Here is an 18,435-nt window from a genome sequence, read left to right on the forward strand (position 1 = left end):
TAATGGAACCATATACTTCAATGTTTTTTGACAATTAAAGATGACTTGACTCTACATACTTGAAGGAGTGAGCTGTATGTTGGAGGGATGGCCCAGAACAGTGAATACTGAGTCGTAACCTTGGAAATTCTGTTCACAGGCCCCATGTTAGTTGTATTTCCCCCACTTCAATCCGTCCTTAAACAGGGACAGTGCTAGTAGCTAGATCCGGGAATTTGTCTCAGATCAGTGCTTGTATGCTCAGCATCAGATTTCATCTGCTGGTACTCCCCAGAAGTCACCGGCTGAAAAGCTGAAGGACATTTATGTTCTGTTGTAACTGCCTCAGATACAATTTAGTGATATGTGCTCAACCCATCACTTCACAGGGAAGACACACGGTGAAGTGCCAAGCAGTCCAGACTTTCCTCCTCCGCGCCTGCACCAGGGTGAACGAGAAGCGGGAGACCCTAAACCACTCTTCTTCCCTATGGGCCTGTTGACCATCCGGTCTCGGCCTCTTTCCTCCCCTCCTCCTCCGGTGAGAGCAGTGTGTCCCCCGGATGAGGCAGCCATAGTCCTGTCTGCTGTTGCAGAAACGACGGCCTGCCGTGGCCCTCCAGGGAAGACTCCCTGCGTCGGCCTCGTTTAGAGATTGTGAGGCCACGTGCCACGTGTGCCATTTAGGGGACCGGTGTGGGGGGGTGGTACATTTCACCACACACAATCTTGCATTGTAACTGGCGTTAGAACCCTGTTTAAGAGAACAGCCCATTTTACTCAGTAGTTTAGTGGTGTGTGGGAGCTGGGCTGGGGCGCTGGGTTGCTGACCAGCCATTGTTTTGGGGGTTTTCTCTCTGCGTTTAGTGATTTTACTCTAGCATCAGCTGGCTTGGCTTCTCTTCCTCTCCGGGGACTCGGTGTGGCTCTACCCAGCCTCCCTTTCTCACTGTGCGAGGGGCGAGTTTTCTTTTGTCATGGACGTGACCGCTGCCTTTCAGCTGTCCCCCGGTTCCCTACGCTGCTCTCAGGATGCCCCGGTTGGTGGTGGCAGGGAGATCTGCAAGGAGCCTTATGCTTCTCCCTCTTCCCTGCTCTCTGCACCCGAGTCCCAGCCCTCGTTTATTTTCAGTCACTTAGCACTGCAAGGTCAGGTGTGGGAACTGAACTTGCCCCCTCCTGTCACCACTGGGGCTGGTTTCAGGGGCGTGTGACCTGTGCGTTTGCACAGGGTCCCACCTCTGAAGGCCCCTCACTGTGTTTAAAGCTCAGCTGTTGCCTGCTCAGTAGTTTTAGCAATTTTATCCTTGAGTTTGTGTTTTGTGAGTGCACTCCCATGGGACAGCAGAGCATGCGTGCAGGCAGAGGAGATGTGTGTAATGTGTGAGTCAGGTGTGGCTCCTGTGCGCAGAATTCCAGTGGACGCGGGGTGTGTAGGTGTTCAGGGGGAACTGAAACGGGTACAAGATGAGCACTTAGTCCTGGGAGGGGAGAGAAAGACGGGGACCCCGTACATCTTTTCCCTTTCTGTCTTCCTTCCTCCTCAACAAGCCAAGGATAAAGAATCTTCATAGAATGTGTGAATGACAAGAAGTGAAATAAAAACAATGGAGTTCTGTAGCATTGCCAGTCTTCCAGGAAGAATGAAAAACATGCATGTAAGAGCTATGAATTGCATTATTTTGTTGAGTCAAATGCTCTTATATTTATAGCTGTAAGTGGAATTGTACAATATAACAATGGATGGTGAAATTCATACTGTAATTTACTTTTCACTTAGAAAGACTTTAAATAAAAACACCACAACAAACAGAAAGAGAGAGAGGGGCAAAGAAACAGACAGTGGAGGGAAGGAAAGGATTCGTATGCTTGAACCTTTCTTGGCACCTCCCGCCTGCATTTGAACCGGAAGCCCCAAGTTTCACTTTGCACTGGGCCCCACAAATTAGGTGGCCCACCTACAGCGAGCTGGGAGCCCTTCAAAGCCCCCCTCAATGGCTCCCAGGGTGGTTCGAATGATGGCTGCACTAGTCTGTTGTTACTCGCTTATTTCCTTTAGAAATTTGAAGTACACACGGCAAGATGTATGATGTGGATGGATCACGGGTAAAATGTGCATTACATTTTCTTCTAAACTTTTCTGGATGCTTGAAATAGTCCACCCCAAAAGCCTCACCTAATTAGTGACATGACGACACAGTGGCCAGGCCTATTACGGAAAGAAGTAGATCTATACCAATGGCCACAGGAGCACTTGACAGGGTAATCACATGCCCCCCGGCCAGTGTCTCACCATGGTGACCTTGTGGGCGTGGTATTCCAGGGTCAGTCTCAGCATGTTGGCCGCCTCCTTCGTCATCCCACGGTCAGGCATAGCAAGTCTCATCAGGAGACTCCACACGAAGTCAGTCAGCAAGGACGGCAGCAACATGTGTCCTATACTCTGCAACCCAGAGAGACAGCCGCGACCTCAGGCCCCAGTGGCATCTCCGGGGCCTCAGGCATCACTCGGAAGCTCTGGGGTGAGGTAGCACCACGTGGTTTTTGTGGGCTCTAGTCCCCTTTGCTGTCGTGGGCCTCATCCTCCATTAAAAATGTTAAAAACATTTGAAACTATAAAAACTATAAAAACAATTAAAAACTATAATTGACACTGGGTTGGTATTAAGATGACTATAATTCAAGCTAAATTATACATACTTTTTTATTTTGATTTGTAAAGCAATGAAAACATTTTCATCTGGGTAAATTACTCTGAGGGCAGGCCAAGGAGAAGTGGAAAACCATAGGATTCAAACCAAGGAACTGTAAAATATTGACTTTACCCCAGCTCCTAACTTACATATTAGAAATCACTGCACACTCCTTCAGCTTTGGAAATGATTTTGCTCAGATCAGAAACAAGTGTAATTAGTAGAAGATTCAGAAGAGGGTGGAGTGTGAAGGGGTTGGACTTCCCTCCTTCCCAGAGAGGGACTAGGAGGCAGGGAGAGGAGAACAAGGGCCCATAAGTCCATGAGTGTGGCACAAGAAATGCAATTCAAGCAATCCCTTTTTAAAGTGAGAAGAATATCCATGGACCGTGGAACATAAAATGTGAACAAAGTTACATGATGTGCATTTCTCAGTTAAGAAATATGACTGAGCCATTTTCTCTTTGTGTATTTCTTGTGTACATTCCATATAGATAAAATGAAAAAAATATTAAAATATAAACTATGTTGAAATATGTCATCACAAAAAAATAATATTACACATGAAACAAAAACCATAAGATAAAACAGGGGCCAAGTTACCCGAGCAACTTCAGTTTTGTCTTCTTTCAAGACGTCGAGCAGGAATTCTATGTCACAGCAGTGAGACAGGTGACACTGACTTCCAGACTGCTCATACCTGGCTGTCGTATTTCGTACAATGTCCTCTGTAAGAAAGAAAAGAGTTTAAGCTTTTTTTTGTTTGATCACTGGCTCCTTCTATGATGTTGCTATTTCCAATTTCCTCTTTCTGCCCAATTTTGGAGATCAGAAGTTTTCTGAATATTTAATGCTCCGGTGATAGTTCGGTCACATAAACTGTGATGACCATATGGGCTCAGAGTTCCAGTGTTGTAGGAGAGGCCTCTGTGAAATGGGAATGAAGACCGTAGGTAGTTTCAATAGGTGGACCAGATAGCAATAATGTAGGCATCAGATCCATTGTTCGGGGCTCTTGTAAAGCTACCGGAGAGGCTGTTGTTGGAAGAGTGGACTTGGGGCAACTGCCAGGGCTGCTGGGGGGAGGCGGTGCTGCAGGGAAGCTGGAAGCACTTGACCAGAGCTTCAGGTGCAGGTGTCTTTGGTTCCAGAGAAGGTGGGGTTTCTTAATTGTTTCATTTGCTAACAGCTTTACAGAGATATAGCTGACGTACAACGTACTTAAAGCCTATAATTTGGTAAGTTTTCATGTACGTATATATTCACAAAAACATTACCATAGGAAACAAAACCGAGCACAGTCATCACCTGTAAAAGTTTCCTCATGCCCTTTTGTAACCCCTCCCACCTGCTTCCTTGGACCCTCTCTCACCGCCCCCCCCACAACCCTTGGATCCAAAAGCAACTACTGGTCGCTTCCTGCTAGGCTTGTATTTTCCAGTTTTTTGCAAGTAGAGTCATCTGGTATATCCTCTTTTGTTGTTTAGCATCTTTTGGTCGGCAAAATGCAGTCCCTTCTTGCTGTCGGATGTGCCAGGAGTTCGTCCCTCTCTACCGAACGCTCTTCCGCTCCATGTTCTTCCCATCCCCTGTTTGTCCAGTCGCCTGCGGAGGGATGGGCATTTAGGTTGTTTCCAGTGTGTGGCTATGACAAATAAAGGTGCTGTCCACACGTGTGTGCCAGTCTCTGATGTTTGTTTTCACCTCTCTTAGGTAGAGTCTAAACTGTTCAGTGACTGGGTCACATGGTGGACGTGTGTGTAACTTTTCAGGAAACTGCCAAATGCCCAAGGTTGTGATATTTCACTTGCCTGTGGGCAGTGTGGGAGAGTTCCGGATGGTTCCTCACGTCTTTCCTTGTGTGCAGTACGGCTAGCCTGTCCGGCTTCAGGCATGTTAACGGGCGTCCAGTGGTGTCTTGTGGAGGTTTTGATGGACATGCCTTGTATGACTCTATGTTGAACATGGTTTGATGTGTTTCCTTGCTGTCTGTGCTGCTTTGGTGAAGTAAGTGTTCAAGTCTACTGTTGTTTTTAATTGGACTCTGTGTTCTCATTCTGGGTACAAATTCTGGGTACAAGCCTTTTATCAGGTATACAACTAGCAAATATTTTCTCTGTCTGTGGCTTACCTGTTCTCTTAGCAGTGTCTTTCACAGAACAGAAATACTTAATGTATTATTTTTTTCATTTATGAGTCATGCTTTTGGTGTTGTATTTGAAAAGTCTTTGCTTAATCCAAGGTACAAAGGTTTCTTTTAGTTTCATAGTTTCAGGTTTTACATTTAGTCCTATGATCCATTTTGAATTAGCTTTTGTGCATATATAAGATGTAGATCAAAGTTCCTTTTTTGCCTACAAATAACCAATTTTTAAAATTAAATTTATTGGGGTGTCATTGGCTGATAACATTATATAAGTTTCAGGTGTACAATTCTATGGCACATCATCTGCATATTGTATTGTGTGTTCACCACCCCAAGTCAAGTCTCCCTCCATCAGCATATGAAGTAACCAATTTTTTAGACACTGTTTATCAAATTGTATCCTTTCTCCACTGACTTGCCTTTGAAAATTGGTTGAAATTCATTTGACCACACGTGTGTGGATCCATTTCCGGACTCTGCTCAAGGTTGAACAGAAGAGTTGACTGTGCACACCCTGGTCTCTCCCCTGATCTTTGGGAAAATCATTCATATTTCACTATCAAGTGTGGTGTTAGCTGCCGGTTTTTCATAGGTGTACTTTAGCAGGTAGGAGGAACTCACTTTTAATGTCTAGTTTTCTGAGAGTATTTTTTTAAATCAGAAATAGATGTTGAATTTTGCCAAATGCCTTTTCTGTGTCTGCTAATATGATTATGTAGTTTCTTCATTCATCTGTGAATGTAAATATGTTACATTGGTTGATTTTCAAATGTTAAATTGACATTTCACTCCTGGGATAAATTCCATATGGTCATGGTGCATTATTCTTTTTATGTGTTGCAGCATTTGATTTGCTAAAGTTAAAAATTTTTGCATCTATGTTCTTGAGAGACATTGGTCTGTAGTTTTTAAATTTTTTTTGTAATGTCTTTCTGTGGTTTTGGTATTAAAATAATGCTGGCCTCAAAGAATGAGTTGGCAAGTATTCCCTCATCCTCACATTTCTGCACGAATTTGTATAGAATTGGTACAATTTTTCCTTGCATTGCTACAAACTTCCTTAGGAGTTTTCTTTGTAAGAAGGCTTTTAACTACAAATTCATTTTCTCTGACAGATATAGAGTATTTGGGTTATTTACTTCTTCTTGAGGGAGCTTTCGTCATTTGTGTTTTCAGTAAATGTGTCGAATGTGTCAAATGTACTGGCATAAAGGTGTTTGTTCATAATGTCCCTTACTATTCTTTTAACACGCATCAAATTTCTAGTGACATCCTCTCCCTCATTCCTGATGTTGGTAATTTGTGTCTTCTCTCTGGTTTTCTCCCTTCTGCTTTTGGCTTCATGGCTGCTCTCTTACTGGTTTTCTGCTTTCTGTTTTTTTACTGGGGTTTGTTCTGATCTTAGCCACAGATTCTCAGTGACCGTGGGAGAAGGGGAGGACTCGACCTTACCATTCTGACGCTTGGCGATGCAGAGGAGGTGGTACATCCCCATGGACGCGGGCTGTGTGATGGACCGGCTGGCGTGCGAGCACAAGAGACACAGTTCCGCTGCCAGGACCCCCAGACAGGGGGCGTCCACACTCGCCTGGCAGAAAACAAAGGGGGGAAATGTGTTGCCGTGTCGAGTCAGCACTGGGTGTCCGTACCCGAGCCTCTAATGTACACACCAGATGAGAACCGGAAGATGAGCCTTGGCGTGCACAGGAGCCGCCCGCCCGCCTTGGTGCTGTTACTGAGCCTCAGTTTCTTCATCTACGAATTGCTGCCTGGTAACACTTATGAAAGAAAGTTTGTAGCAAATGCTCAGAGATAACAGTGACTCATCGAGTCTTAATTAGTTTGTGTTTCATAAATCAGGTAGCAATTTGCAGGTAGCAGATTCCCAGGGTAGCTGCGGGGAGGTCATAGAGGTTGATATCCAAACACTCTCAGGCTTCCTTCTCTTTGTATGAAAGAATTCGGGTGACTCTCTCGGCCTCTGGAGAAATGTGACTTTTCCTCTTGAAATTGCTCTGACTCTTCCCAGGGAAATTCAGTGTTTAAAATTCAGAGCACTGAATTCTGATGTCAAAGCTACTACCACGCACTTATGTATCGCTCCCTACAATGTCCTTAAAATACAGGCTGCTCAAATATGTACCGTATTTTTCAGACTTACAGTCTGAATTTTCCCCCCAAATTTGGGAGGAAAAAGAGGGTGTGTCTTATGGTCCAAGTGTAGCTTACCTGACACTCTGTGGGGGGGGGGGCAGTGGCCTATGTTATTTATGTTATTAAATATTTTACTACATTTTTTGCTTCAAAATTTTTTTTTCCTATTTTCCTCCTCTAAAACCTAGGTGTGTCTTATGGTCTGGTGTGTCTTATAGTCTGAAAAATCTGTAGGTTTTCATCGTGACTGATTTGTTTGGCCAGATCAAACAGAAGAGTAGGGAGTGGAGACGTGGGAGAGGAGAGGGGGAAGAGGCATTTTGCTTTGTGAAGGTTTCAGTAGTGACCATTTTCCTTTTGTTGTCGTATGTTCTGTTTTCAAAGGGCTCCGTCCACATGTAGGTTTGATAAGCTACTGGGCCCACAGAATCTTCTAGTCTCTGAGACTAGGGATTACTTTTCCTGGATAAATTCTGTGGTGACTGGAACAAATGGTGGTGGTAAAGCTGGGGTCAGGTCGGCCCTCCAGGGGACCCCGAGGCTTGTCTGGCCTTCCTTCTACTTCTCTCATGTTCCCTCATCCCTGCCTCTCCTGCCGCTTGACCCAGCCACACCTGCCCACGCCCCCTCTGTCCCTGTTTCTCTCTGTCTGTCTGTCTACCTACCCCCTCCTCTCTCTCTCTCTTTCTCTCTCTCTCTCACACACACACACACACACACACACACAATCATTCTGAAGAAGAATGTGAAGTGACCTGGGTCATGGACCACGAGCATAACTGAGTTAGGATGCTGAGAATGATGATTTCAGCAAAAGATGGAAAGACAACTTTTTCTTCTGTGAATGTTCTCAGATCCTTTCGCATAGACTTCTTTGTAAGGCAGGGCTGGGGACTCTCCCTATTGTAGGAGTCCTATAAAAGTCTTATCAACGCTTATTGAGACTAAATTCTTGTGTGTACTCGGTTATCTATTTTTGATCATCTTTTTTTCTCTCTACACTGATCTCATGGATTTGGAGGGTTTTCTCGCACATCTAAGTTGTCTGATCATATTTAAGAATGTGATGTTTTGTATGTGAGCAAGACTTGTCAGCCAGTGAGCTTTGCTTTCAAATGACGAGGTGGAGAGACTGGGGTCATGGAGATCTAAACAACATCAAGATGATTTTGTTGGGGACCTGAGAGCTGTTTTGAGGGAAAAAAGCCTCAGATTTTGCCTACCAGTGGGCCCCTGTCCCATGGGGTAGAGTGTGTGTGATGAGGAGGGAGGCAACATGCAGTCTTCTGCAAGAACTTGTGATGAGTCCTTTCAGTGAATGCTTCTGTTGTCAGCCTGCCTGGCCTCCCACCCATTCGTCAGTGTTACTTGGGCTTCCCTAGGGCCAGCCTCTCTGGGGTTCCACCAGGTGTGCTGCCTTCCTTTTCAGCTGTCCCCCAGCCCAGGTGCCTGTGCTGCGCCGGCCTCTCGGCCCCCCAGCCAGGCTCTGTCAGCTCCCAGGTTCCTTTCACTCTCTCCTGCAGTTGGTTGGTGTCACCAGCCCACCAAGAACCCTTCACTTCTTCTCTTTGTTGCTGTGGGTTTATACCCTCAACAAATGTCATTGCTGTCATTTTGTGAGAACTCAGGGGGCAGAGAAGATAAAGACATGCCCATTTGTTAGCTTCGACTGGAAATCTTCCTTACCTGAGGACATTTTTTTTCATCGATTTTTAGAGAGAGAGAAAGGGGGAGGGAGGGAGGAAGGGAGATGGAGAGAAAGAGAGAGACAGACAGACAGAAACAGTGACTTGAGAGAGAAACATTGATTGGTTGCCTTTTGTAGGCTCCTCTACCAGGGATTGAACCCTCAACCTAGGTAGGTGCCCTGACTGGGAATCGAACCCACAACCTTAGCTGTATGAGATGATGCTCCAACTAGCCACACCAGCCAGGGCTTCCTCCAATTTTTTAAATGCTCAAGTGCCAAAGAAACAAACCTAGGGGAATAAAACCTCTGTTAATGCTATAAGGTGACGTGTTTGGCTCACATTTCTTGAAGAGTTTAATGGAAAGAACAAACATTCTTTGTGGCAGTTTTTTTATCCTAATGGGCACATGGGTCATGTAAGAGGAATACCACTTAAAACTATGTCCGATGGAGTATGAATGATAGTCAGGGTTGTTCAGTAGGACAGGAGCCTCTGAGACTCTGGAAGACATAGGCTAGGGTGGTATACAAAGAGAAAAGTCTTTTTTTTTTCAGTGAATGCAATGCTTAGTGATTAGGTGGGTTCTCCTGAGAACAGAGTTGGCAGTAGCATTGCATTAGAGGAGGGCAGCACAAATCTTCGTCGATTTGTCTGTGTCCTAGAGATACTGTGTACAAATCAAGCCCTGTGGGAAGCTCAGCTTTTAATTTATTATTTTAATTTATTGATAATATTTTAATTTATTGATAATAGTTTTGATTGTTTTGTTTCATAGACTTATTTCCCCACCCCATTAATATCATCGACTTAGCCATCTTTAGAAGACATTATTTGAAAGGAAAGTTCACTTGGTGAAGTTGGATGCGGCCACAACTAGGAGCTCAGTGTCTGTGTTCTGGAGCATGCTGGTCTGCTTCCACCTGGTGGCACGCGGCGGCATTGCAGGGCGGAGCGGTGGGCTGTCACCGCTTGGCTTCTCAGACAAATCTGTCTTAGCTGGGAACCCTCAGCAGTGCGTGTGGGAACACTTGTTCTTACACACTTGTTCTTTCACAGTGGAGGGGTGGGCTGTGGGCAGGGGACAGTGAATGTTGCAACTGCCACCCAGAGAGGCTGAGTATCCACGAGGGGGAGGTGTGTTCGTAGGCAGTATAAAAGGTAGGCAAGGATGTCACTCAAAACACAGAAAAGCCCAATCAATACGGGCAGTTAGGAGACACCTGTTCTCCTCCCCCTGGAAGGCCCCGGCGACAGGCCTGACGGCAGCCCCGTGTGGGCGATGGCGTGAGGGAGAGGCCACTCGCGCCCCTCAGGAGTGCGAGCTGAGAGGCAGTAGTGCTTTCCTCGGCGTCAATCTACTCGTGCGTTTTGATCCACTGTCTTTCTGCGCCTACTCACACACTTGCACAAAGATGACCATTTTCGTATTGTTTGAAGGAGAAAACAAAAAATATACCAAGCTATTCAGTTGAAAAGTCCATTAGCTGAAGAATAGTTAAGTAGATTTTAATATATTAAAGTTCTGGAGTGTATGCTGTGATTAAAAGAATGAGATGTATCTATGGAAATATCTGTAGGACATATTGTTTGTGGAAAAAGCAAATTGCAGAACCATGGGTAAATGGGACATAACTTTAGTAAAGGAACGCTGAGGAGCAAAGTTGTGTTCTCTCCATGCGTGCAGGTGCGGAGCCGTCTGAGAGCTATTTATGGGCAGCACACACAGCAGCTGGCGAGGTAAGAAGGAACTGGGGTGGAGAGGAGGGTAAAGGAGACTTCGGCTATATCTCTAGTATGTTTCAATGAAAGTACTCAAGAATCACTTGCATAAATTTAACATAAATAAATAGTGGTCTAAAATATGATAGAGAACTGTGGTACATTTACACAATGGAATACTACACAGAAGAAAGAAGGAAGGAGCTCCTACCCTTCGCGACAGCATGGATGGAGCTGGAAAGCATTATGCTAAGTGAAGTAAGCCCGGTAATGAAAAACAAATACCATGTGATCTCACCTTTAAGTGAAACCTAATCAACAAAACAAACAAACAAGCAAAATATAATCAGAGACATTGAAACAAAGAACAAACTGACAGTGACCAGAGGGGAAGTGGGAGGAGATAATGGAGGAGAGAAGGGGAAGGGTCATCAAGGAACTTGTATAACGGACCCATGGACAAAGCCAAAGTGGGCAGGATTGAGGAATGGGGGCTGGGAGTGGGTTGGGCGGGGAAAGTGGTGGCAGGAAAATGGAGACGACTGTATTTGAACAACAATAAAAAATGATTAAAAATATGATAGAAAAGGAGAAATAAGAAGGAAAATACGGATGGAAGACTTTTGTAAGGTCACAAATAATGTTGGTTGTGGTCTGCAGAGGAGAATCAACACAGTGAGCAAAAAGCTGGTTTGACACACTTGTACTCTTGGTGTGAAGCACCAGACATCTTAATCTGTCGTCTGAGAAGTTCTGCTGATTGACAGAGTCCTGCGGGGCACTGACACCTTTCCTGATATCTCAGCCTGCCAGCACAGCCATGCCCATGGGCTGCTGGTGCCCTCCAGACTCGGGTCTCAGAAAAGGGCGCTGCAGAAATGCAGTCTTCAGAAGCACCCAGTGACTTACACTTTCCTTGACTTTCTTGGCTGCGAAGATGAGCACCCTGCTGATGATCACCAGGATTCTCCCCTGCTGGCCCAGCTTATCTCTGCTCATCCACACGATCATCTCCTGTTGAAAACACAGGGGTCGTCCTAGAGCCATGGATTTGCATTTTCTGAACAGAGGCGACCTCGCCGTGTCAAGGGTCCCCACGCCTCTGATTCCACACCTCACCGATATTTACTTAAAAGATACACAACCGCCAGCCAGTAGACGTCCATCTACTCGTGCACTCCTTTGTCTGCTGTGGGAACTACACCTAGGTTTTATGTTGTTCGGTTCTACCCAACAAGTATTGACTGATGCTCCCTTTAACCCAAGGTGACAAGGGGATCATTGGTCCTTCTTTCTCTTTTCTTTCAAAATACGCATTCTCTCATTATTTTTTCATCACAGGATCTGATTTTCAGTGTAAAAACTTGAAATGCCATCTGATCCTGAAATGTCATCTTATCCCAGAACTTTCTAAATTCACCACCCAGGTATTTCCTGGCTCATGGTTACAGAGTACATTTCTGGAGGTGGCTCGGTTAAAAAGTTCTTGCAAATTTTGATTTTAGTCTATCTTACTGTGACTTCCATTTGTCCTAAATCCTCAGGTACAGTGGCACATTAACAACCTTGGGGAGGGACCAACACCTGCCTTTGTTTCATAGGCTGGTCGCTATTAACAGACTGCTTAAGGCAGTCTGTTGAGTCCATAGTATTTATGCCAGTGGTTGGCTGCAGGTGCTCCCATTGTATAAACCATTCTGAAATCCATTTCTTAGGGCAGAAGCATCTCTAAATTTCAGCAGCGGGGCAAGGGGAGGGCATCAGCCTGTGCCTCTTCCAGTAGTGAGCGGTTCAACATTGTTTGAGAATCAGGAGTGTTTCTAGACATGGATGGTGTAAGACTAAGGTGGTTAAGTAACAGGCTCCCAAGTTATAATAGCTCCTTTTCTCATTAGCATTGCTCCTTTCTCTGCTTCCATTTCCCTATCTGCAATGTGGGAGAAATAATGGCAACTTCCTCACAGGGTTAAGTACCAAATGAGATGTAACCCATGTTGTAAGTATTCAGCTTAGTGCCCGGCATACAGTAACTGCTCCCTAAGCAGCATGGGGGTGGTGGTGCGGAAAGAGCACATGTGGGAGAGGGTTGTAATGATGGAGCAAGAATGATACTGTAAAAAGCTATGCAGTTAACATTTTAAAAATGTGCAGAAAACATTTGCCTCAAATTAGGCACCAATTAGCTCAAGATATTTCACTTTCCTTCACCGTCTTCCTTGTCCTGATGCATGCCAATTCGGCTTCTGTATTTGAGTGTAGTTTATGATTGGACAACCCGTGGATACTCTGGGCGGAGTAGGTGCATCTGGTTTTCCAGTATTTCCAGACAGCCACCCCCTGATGCCATCATGCATGGAATGCAAAATTAAAGACCACAAGCTGTCCAGAGACGTCTTCTGCCTCTGGCTGGGACATCAGGGACACAGTGAGGTGTGGGATGTGAAAGTGGGTTTGGGATGATTGTTAGGTTTCTGGGGATAGCACGGTGTCCATGATAATAGGATGACTGTGAATTCCCTAGCTGCAGAGCTGCTAGGGAAGAACACACATGTAGATCCTGCCAAAGTTGGCTCGCTGTTCCACCAACTGGTTGTCCACCATCCTGTCTACCATCCCATTCCCTGGTGCCCCATGTCACTGCCACATGGCACTTGGCTTCTCAAATGCCTGTTCATGCCATCCCCCCAAAGTTAAATTCTTATAAGGGAGTCTCTGTAGTTCAAATTCAGGGAAGTGATTTCATTTAGGTGTTACTTGCATACCTTGGGAGGAAAAAAAATTTTTTTTAGCTGCCAGATATTTGAAGGAGATGTTACATATGGCAAATGGGAAATAAGAAGTGCAGTGTCCTTGGATTTATGACACAAGAACAAAATTGTTCCTTTTCCCTTTACCTTTAAGATTTGCAGTTTGTAGAAGTCTTTAGACACTAAGATTAGAAGAGTGTCTTCATATACGTTTAAAATACTTTGGTATAATTCCTGAAAAACAAAAATGTATTATAAATAACCAGCATGCCTTACCTAAAATTGTACCCCATCGTCTATAGGTTTTGCATCCTGGTGTCCTGAGTTCTTCCCATAAACCGCAGGTAAGATAGGAGAGTGGTAGCTATGGTGATGAGAGCTCACCCAATGCCATGTGCCATGTGTTTCTTCTAGAACCCGCACAGCCGGTGCACCGTGCGGCTGTGCAGAGGAAATAGAGACCATACACGTTGCTGATCTTACTATGGGACTCTTCCTGGCTTCACTTCTCTCTGCTGCCATTTCCTTCTGTGCAGAACTTGCCAGTAAACTCCCTGTCCTTACTCAACCAGTTAACCAAAAATCCATTCACCCATTTGTTCCTGTAAAACCTACGCAATCCATTAAATCCCGTGGGTTGCAGAATTCATGAACACAGGGGTAGAGATCAGTGCTGGGAAGTGCTGTGTATCTGTAGCATCTAAAAGGAGCGAAGGAGAAAACCACAGAGGTGTGATCTGGGAAGAGAGGTTGTGCAGGACTGCTGTGTGCTTGGCGATGTCTCCTCGCGTTTAGAGGGGGCAGACTCTCACCTGCAGGTCCTCGTCGTCGTTCCCGTTCCCCATTTCCTTCACTTCCTCAAGACATGGGATGGTAAATACGCTTTTAAAGGATGACTCTATTATCTTCAGCTGAGTTTCAAATTGTAGTAAAGGATCCACAAAGCTGCCAAGGAAAAGGTGTAGTGATTAAATTGAGGAGAAAACAAATATAACTTACTTTTGGTGACTTTTTTTTTTTTAATAAGAGAGTGTGGACTAGAAAAGGAGGCCCATCTTTTGGCGTTATATGACCTGTGGGTTTTAAATTGTCTCATAAAACTGACGATGGTGCTTTAAATATAAAGGGATGATACCTGTAATCAGTTATTTGGAAATCAGACTATTTTTCTCAATAGACATAATCAGGTAAAGTGGTTCCATTCTCAGCCATGCCCAGCATTGGGCACTTGAAATAAATTACTGCCACATTTTCTCTGATCCATGATACTATGGATCACATTTTAGCATTTCTGATATTGGAATGCATCTTCCAACTGATGGCAAAAGATAGATATGTCAGTTGTCATACAGTTGTTATTCCTTTGGTATATGTGATCTGGATAACAGTCCTTCCTGATTTTTTTGAGGTGAAAATAATTATTTTTTTAAAAGATGGTGATATTATATGGTAAAATATGGAATCTTGTGGGGGACTTAGAATCTCTACTGGTCAAGATACTGTCTTTGAGATTCATTGTTTTGAATGGAATATCTTGGAATATATTAGGTAATTTTCAAATCCTGGAAGATTGATTTGTCATTCATCAGCTGTAATGGATTATTAGGCTCTGAATAGGTATCTATCAAAAGTTTCTAATTGACTTTTCAGTGGAAGGTATTGAATGTCTAGGAATATATGAACTGTTTTAAGAAAATGCAAAATTAAGACCGATGAAATAGAAAACAGTGTCTTTCCGTTTACTTTGAAATCATATCATCGGTCCTAAAACATTGCTAAAATGGTTCAGGTTACAAACAAAGGTAATGAAAGTAGCATGATACTCTGATGCCGTGATCCTCAAATGTGAGGTGGGAAGAAGGCTGAGAGTCTGACACTGGCCACACTGGAGAAGAAAGGCACAAGCCACTCTGTGGGTCAGCTTGGGCAGCTGTCCACGAGTCTGGCTTTTTGATGGTGGGGGGTCTGCCTGTGACTCTTTTCCAAAAGAGCAGTCATTAAATTACTAATGTGTGTTCCAACAAGTGATGGCTTAGTATAAATGTGTTCTTATGCTCCAGGGGGTGTGACTAGGTGGTATGGAAAGGCACTTGAGAAGAAAGAATAAGTGTTCCTTACTAAATAGCTGTGTGAATTTGCTTTTGTTAAATTTTTGAGCTAAATATTTGTTTCACAGATTAAAGTGAAGTGAGAAGTAGACCAAATATTGATATACTGAACTTAGGAATTTTTAAATGAAGCAATAAGTCTATTTAGATAACATTGATACACAAAGGGCAGTGTACATATTTGCAAGTATAATTTTCAGAATGAGAATTGAATTTTAAAAAGTAGGTACCTCCTAATAAGAGCATGCAGAAATTATAATAGATGTGATCAGAAAGAAATCAGGAAGGCCATATTAATATGACACAATGTTTAATTCAAATCAAAGAGTATTAAGGGAGCTAGATATACTTGTTATAAAAAATCAAAGGCATAGTTAATAATGTGGACTATCCAAAATCACATGGAAATGGAATGTATAAATTATTGAATATAATTATTAAAAATATACATTACATTATTAAAGATACAAGGAGAAATGGAAATTATTAAATAAAATCATTAAAGATACAAAAAGAAATAGGAACATTATTATAGGAAAGATTAAGCATTCCCGTATTAGCATATGGTAGGTAAAAATAAAAATTCTGCCCTGGCTGGTGTGGCTCAGTGGATTGAGCACTGGCCTGCAAACCAAAGGGTCATCGGTTCAATTCCCAGTCAGGGCACATGCCTGGGTTGCAGGCCAGGTCCCCAGTAGGGGACACATGAAGGGCAACCACACATTGATGTTTCTCTTACTCTCTTTCTTTCTCCCTTCCCCTCTCTTTAAAAATAAATAAGTAACAAGCTTTTTAAAAATTCTGCAAAAGAGATAATGAATATAATTAATAAGGAGGTGTACTTATTATCTATACATATAATAAATTGTATTAAATAAAATAAGGATTATTTTTTGAGACAATGATGAAATGCTGACAAATATTTATGATATGCTTAGCCATAGAAAGTTTTTAAATATGAAAGGATATATGTTTCATTCTATAATTACAATGAGAAATGTGTGTTAGAAATCTATTTTTTAAATTAGAGGATTCAAAAATAATTAAAATATTTAAATACTCTCAGTAGTTTTTCTCATTTAAAATGAAAAAAATAACAAACCAAGCACATATCTTAACATTTTAAAAGGACTAAAAATATAATCAAAGAAATGAAGGAGGGGGGGAGAGGGCGTAAGAGGATTACATGGTACTTAAGAAAATAAAGATAAAAAATACAAAAAGAAAAATGTTATAACTTGTCATCATAATGTTTAGTCTTTTTATTAAAAATGAAGGACATAAGCAAAAGGAGTACTTTACAAAATGAGAAAAAGTGGGAAAAATGAGAAAAAGGGAAGCTCATAAGTATAATGATCCTCAGTGGCAAATTTAAATAAAGATGTAAAAAAGAAATCAGAGGACTCAAAACTAAATAATAACTGAGAAAGACTGCATTACTAAAAATAAGGAAAAAGCTATTACAAAGGTTTATTAGAAAGAGAATGGATTTATATTTTTAAACTATACAGGAATACATGAAAATATAATGTGTGAATCTTTATGGACCAAATAATATTTGGATGATATATGAAAAGCACAGTCTGTAATAAATTTAAAAAATTAAAGGAAAACTATTATGTGGGTAGGCAAAAATTGTTAAATTAAAATAAGGAGTGGGGATCATAATCCAGGGTCTGCCGTCCATGAAACCTATAATATAAGATGCAAATTTTGTTTTTATGTGCCTGTGTATTTTGAGGGGAAAGAGTCCAAAAAGTTTATCAGATTTACAAAAGAATAGGTTAAACGCATAGATACTGAGGACTTGAATACCAGGTGCTATGCATTTTACCTGCTCTGCATGCATTATTATCTCAATACATCTTCACAGCAACACTATGAGGTAAGTATGATTGTTACCCCAACTCACAGATAAGGAGCCTAAGACCTAAAGAAGTTAAATGTCTTCTTCAAAATCACAAAATCTGTCAGTGGTAGAGCCGACATCAGAAGCTTGGTCTGTCTGACCCCAAAGTCTTCACACTTAACCACTATTTCTTTTTGTGTAGTATTTAAAAAAAAATTTTATTTATTTATTTTTTTAGAGAGGGAAGGGAGGGAGAAAGAGAGAGAGAGAAACATCAATGTGCGGTTGCTGGGGGCCGTGGCCTGCAACCCAGGCATGTGCCCTGACTGGGAGTTGAACCTGCAACACTTTGGTTCGTAGCCTGCGCTCAATCCACTGAGCTACACCAGCCAGGGCTTTATTTATTTTGTAAATTCTAGTTACTGTATTTTTCAGCCCTAAGATATACCTAGGTTTTTAGAGGAGGAAAATAGGAAAACAAATTTGAGGCAAAAAAATGCGGTAAAATATTTAATAACATCAATAGCATAATATTTCACCAATGTAAATGTAAACAGAACTCAACAGCAGCATTAACAGCCATTATTCCTCCCAAATTTGGCCAGGGGGTGGAATGGGGGGTGCGTCTTATAGTCTGAAAAATATGGTAATTCAACTAGGTAAGACACACACACACACACACACACCCCTACTTCAAAACAATGAGTTTGTAAGCCTAGAAAAATCACTAATTAATGGAAATCAGGGATCTGGTTATAACTGGTTATTCAAATGGAGCTATAATAAAAGACAATCTAAAATATATAAACAAATATATATGAGTATAAAGTTTAAAATTTTAGAACAATGATTTGTAAAAATAATAAAAGTAATATAATACTACCAATCATGATTTACCATTGGAATGTAGAAATGGCCCAATATTCTAAAAACTATTAATCAATACATATGTACTAATAGATTAAATAATAGTTCTTTAATCAAACCTGAAAATGTATTTAATAAATTTCAACACCATTTTCTAAGAAAAAAAATAATTTCTTGAAAGGTTTTGTTTAAATCAAGAATGAATATATTGCTAATTGAGAAGTAATGTGTTTTCATTAAAAACAGGAACAGCATAAGGGTTTAATTTCTTATTTTGAAATATTGTGTTAGAGTTTCTTGTATTTCAAATAAGACACAGTCTAATAAAAAAAGTTTGGTAAGCTCAGTCAAATACAGGATAAACGTAACACTGCCCCAAATCCGACTGCATCTCAGTACATCAGTAATTGCTGTCCACATGATAAAATGAAACAGAAACCAAAATACAATGTATCTAATAAATTAGGAGTGTGCAAAGTCTA

The 18,435-nt window shown here is 42.1% G+C and overlaps 1 protein-coding gene across 1 annotated transcript in view; it reads right to left on the bottom strand.

Annotated features, from left to right (window-relative positions):
- Positions 1–18,435, bottom strand: part of MROH9 (maestro heat like repeat family member 9) — an 86,397-nt gene that overhangs the window by 20,446 nt on the left and 47,516 nt on the right. The window contains exons 5-10 of the mRNA XM_036015761.1: positions 13,942–14,074; positions 13,277–13,363; positions 11,292–11,396; positions 6,228–6,406; positions 3,276–3,354; positions 2,273–2,422 (exon numbers count right to left, since the gene is read on the bottom strand). Of these exons, the coding sequence (XP_035871654.1) occupies positions 2,273–2,422; positions 3,276–3,354; positions 6,228–6,406; positions 11,292–11,396; positions 13,277–13,363; positions 13,942–14,074 (733 nt within the window). The remainder of the gene's footprint in view (positions 1–2,272; positions 2,423–3,275; positions 3,355–6,227; positions 6,407–11,291; positions 11,397–13,276; positions 13,364–13,941; positions 14,075–18,435) is intronic.

Source organism: Phyllostomus discolor, chromosome 14 (genome assembly GCF_004126475.2).
Source record: "Phyllostomus discolor isolate MPI-MPIP mPhyDis1 chromosome 14, mPhyDis1.pri.v3, whole genome shotgun sequence".
Taxonomy (NCBI): Eukaryota; Metazoa; Chordata; class Mammalia; order Chiroptera; family Phyllostomidae; genus Phyllostomus; species Phyllostomus discolor.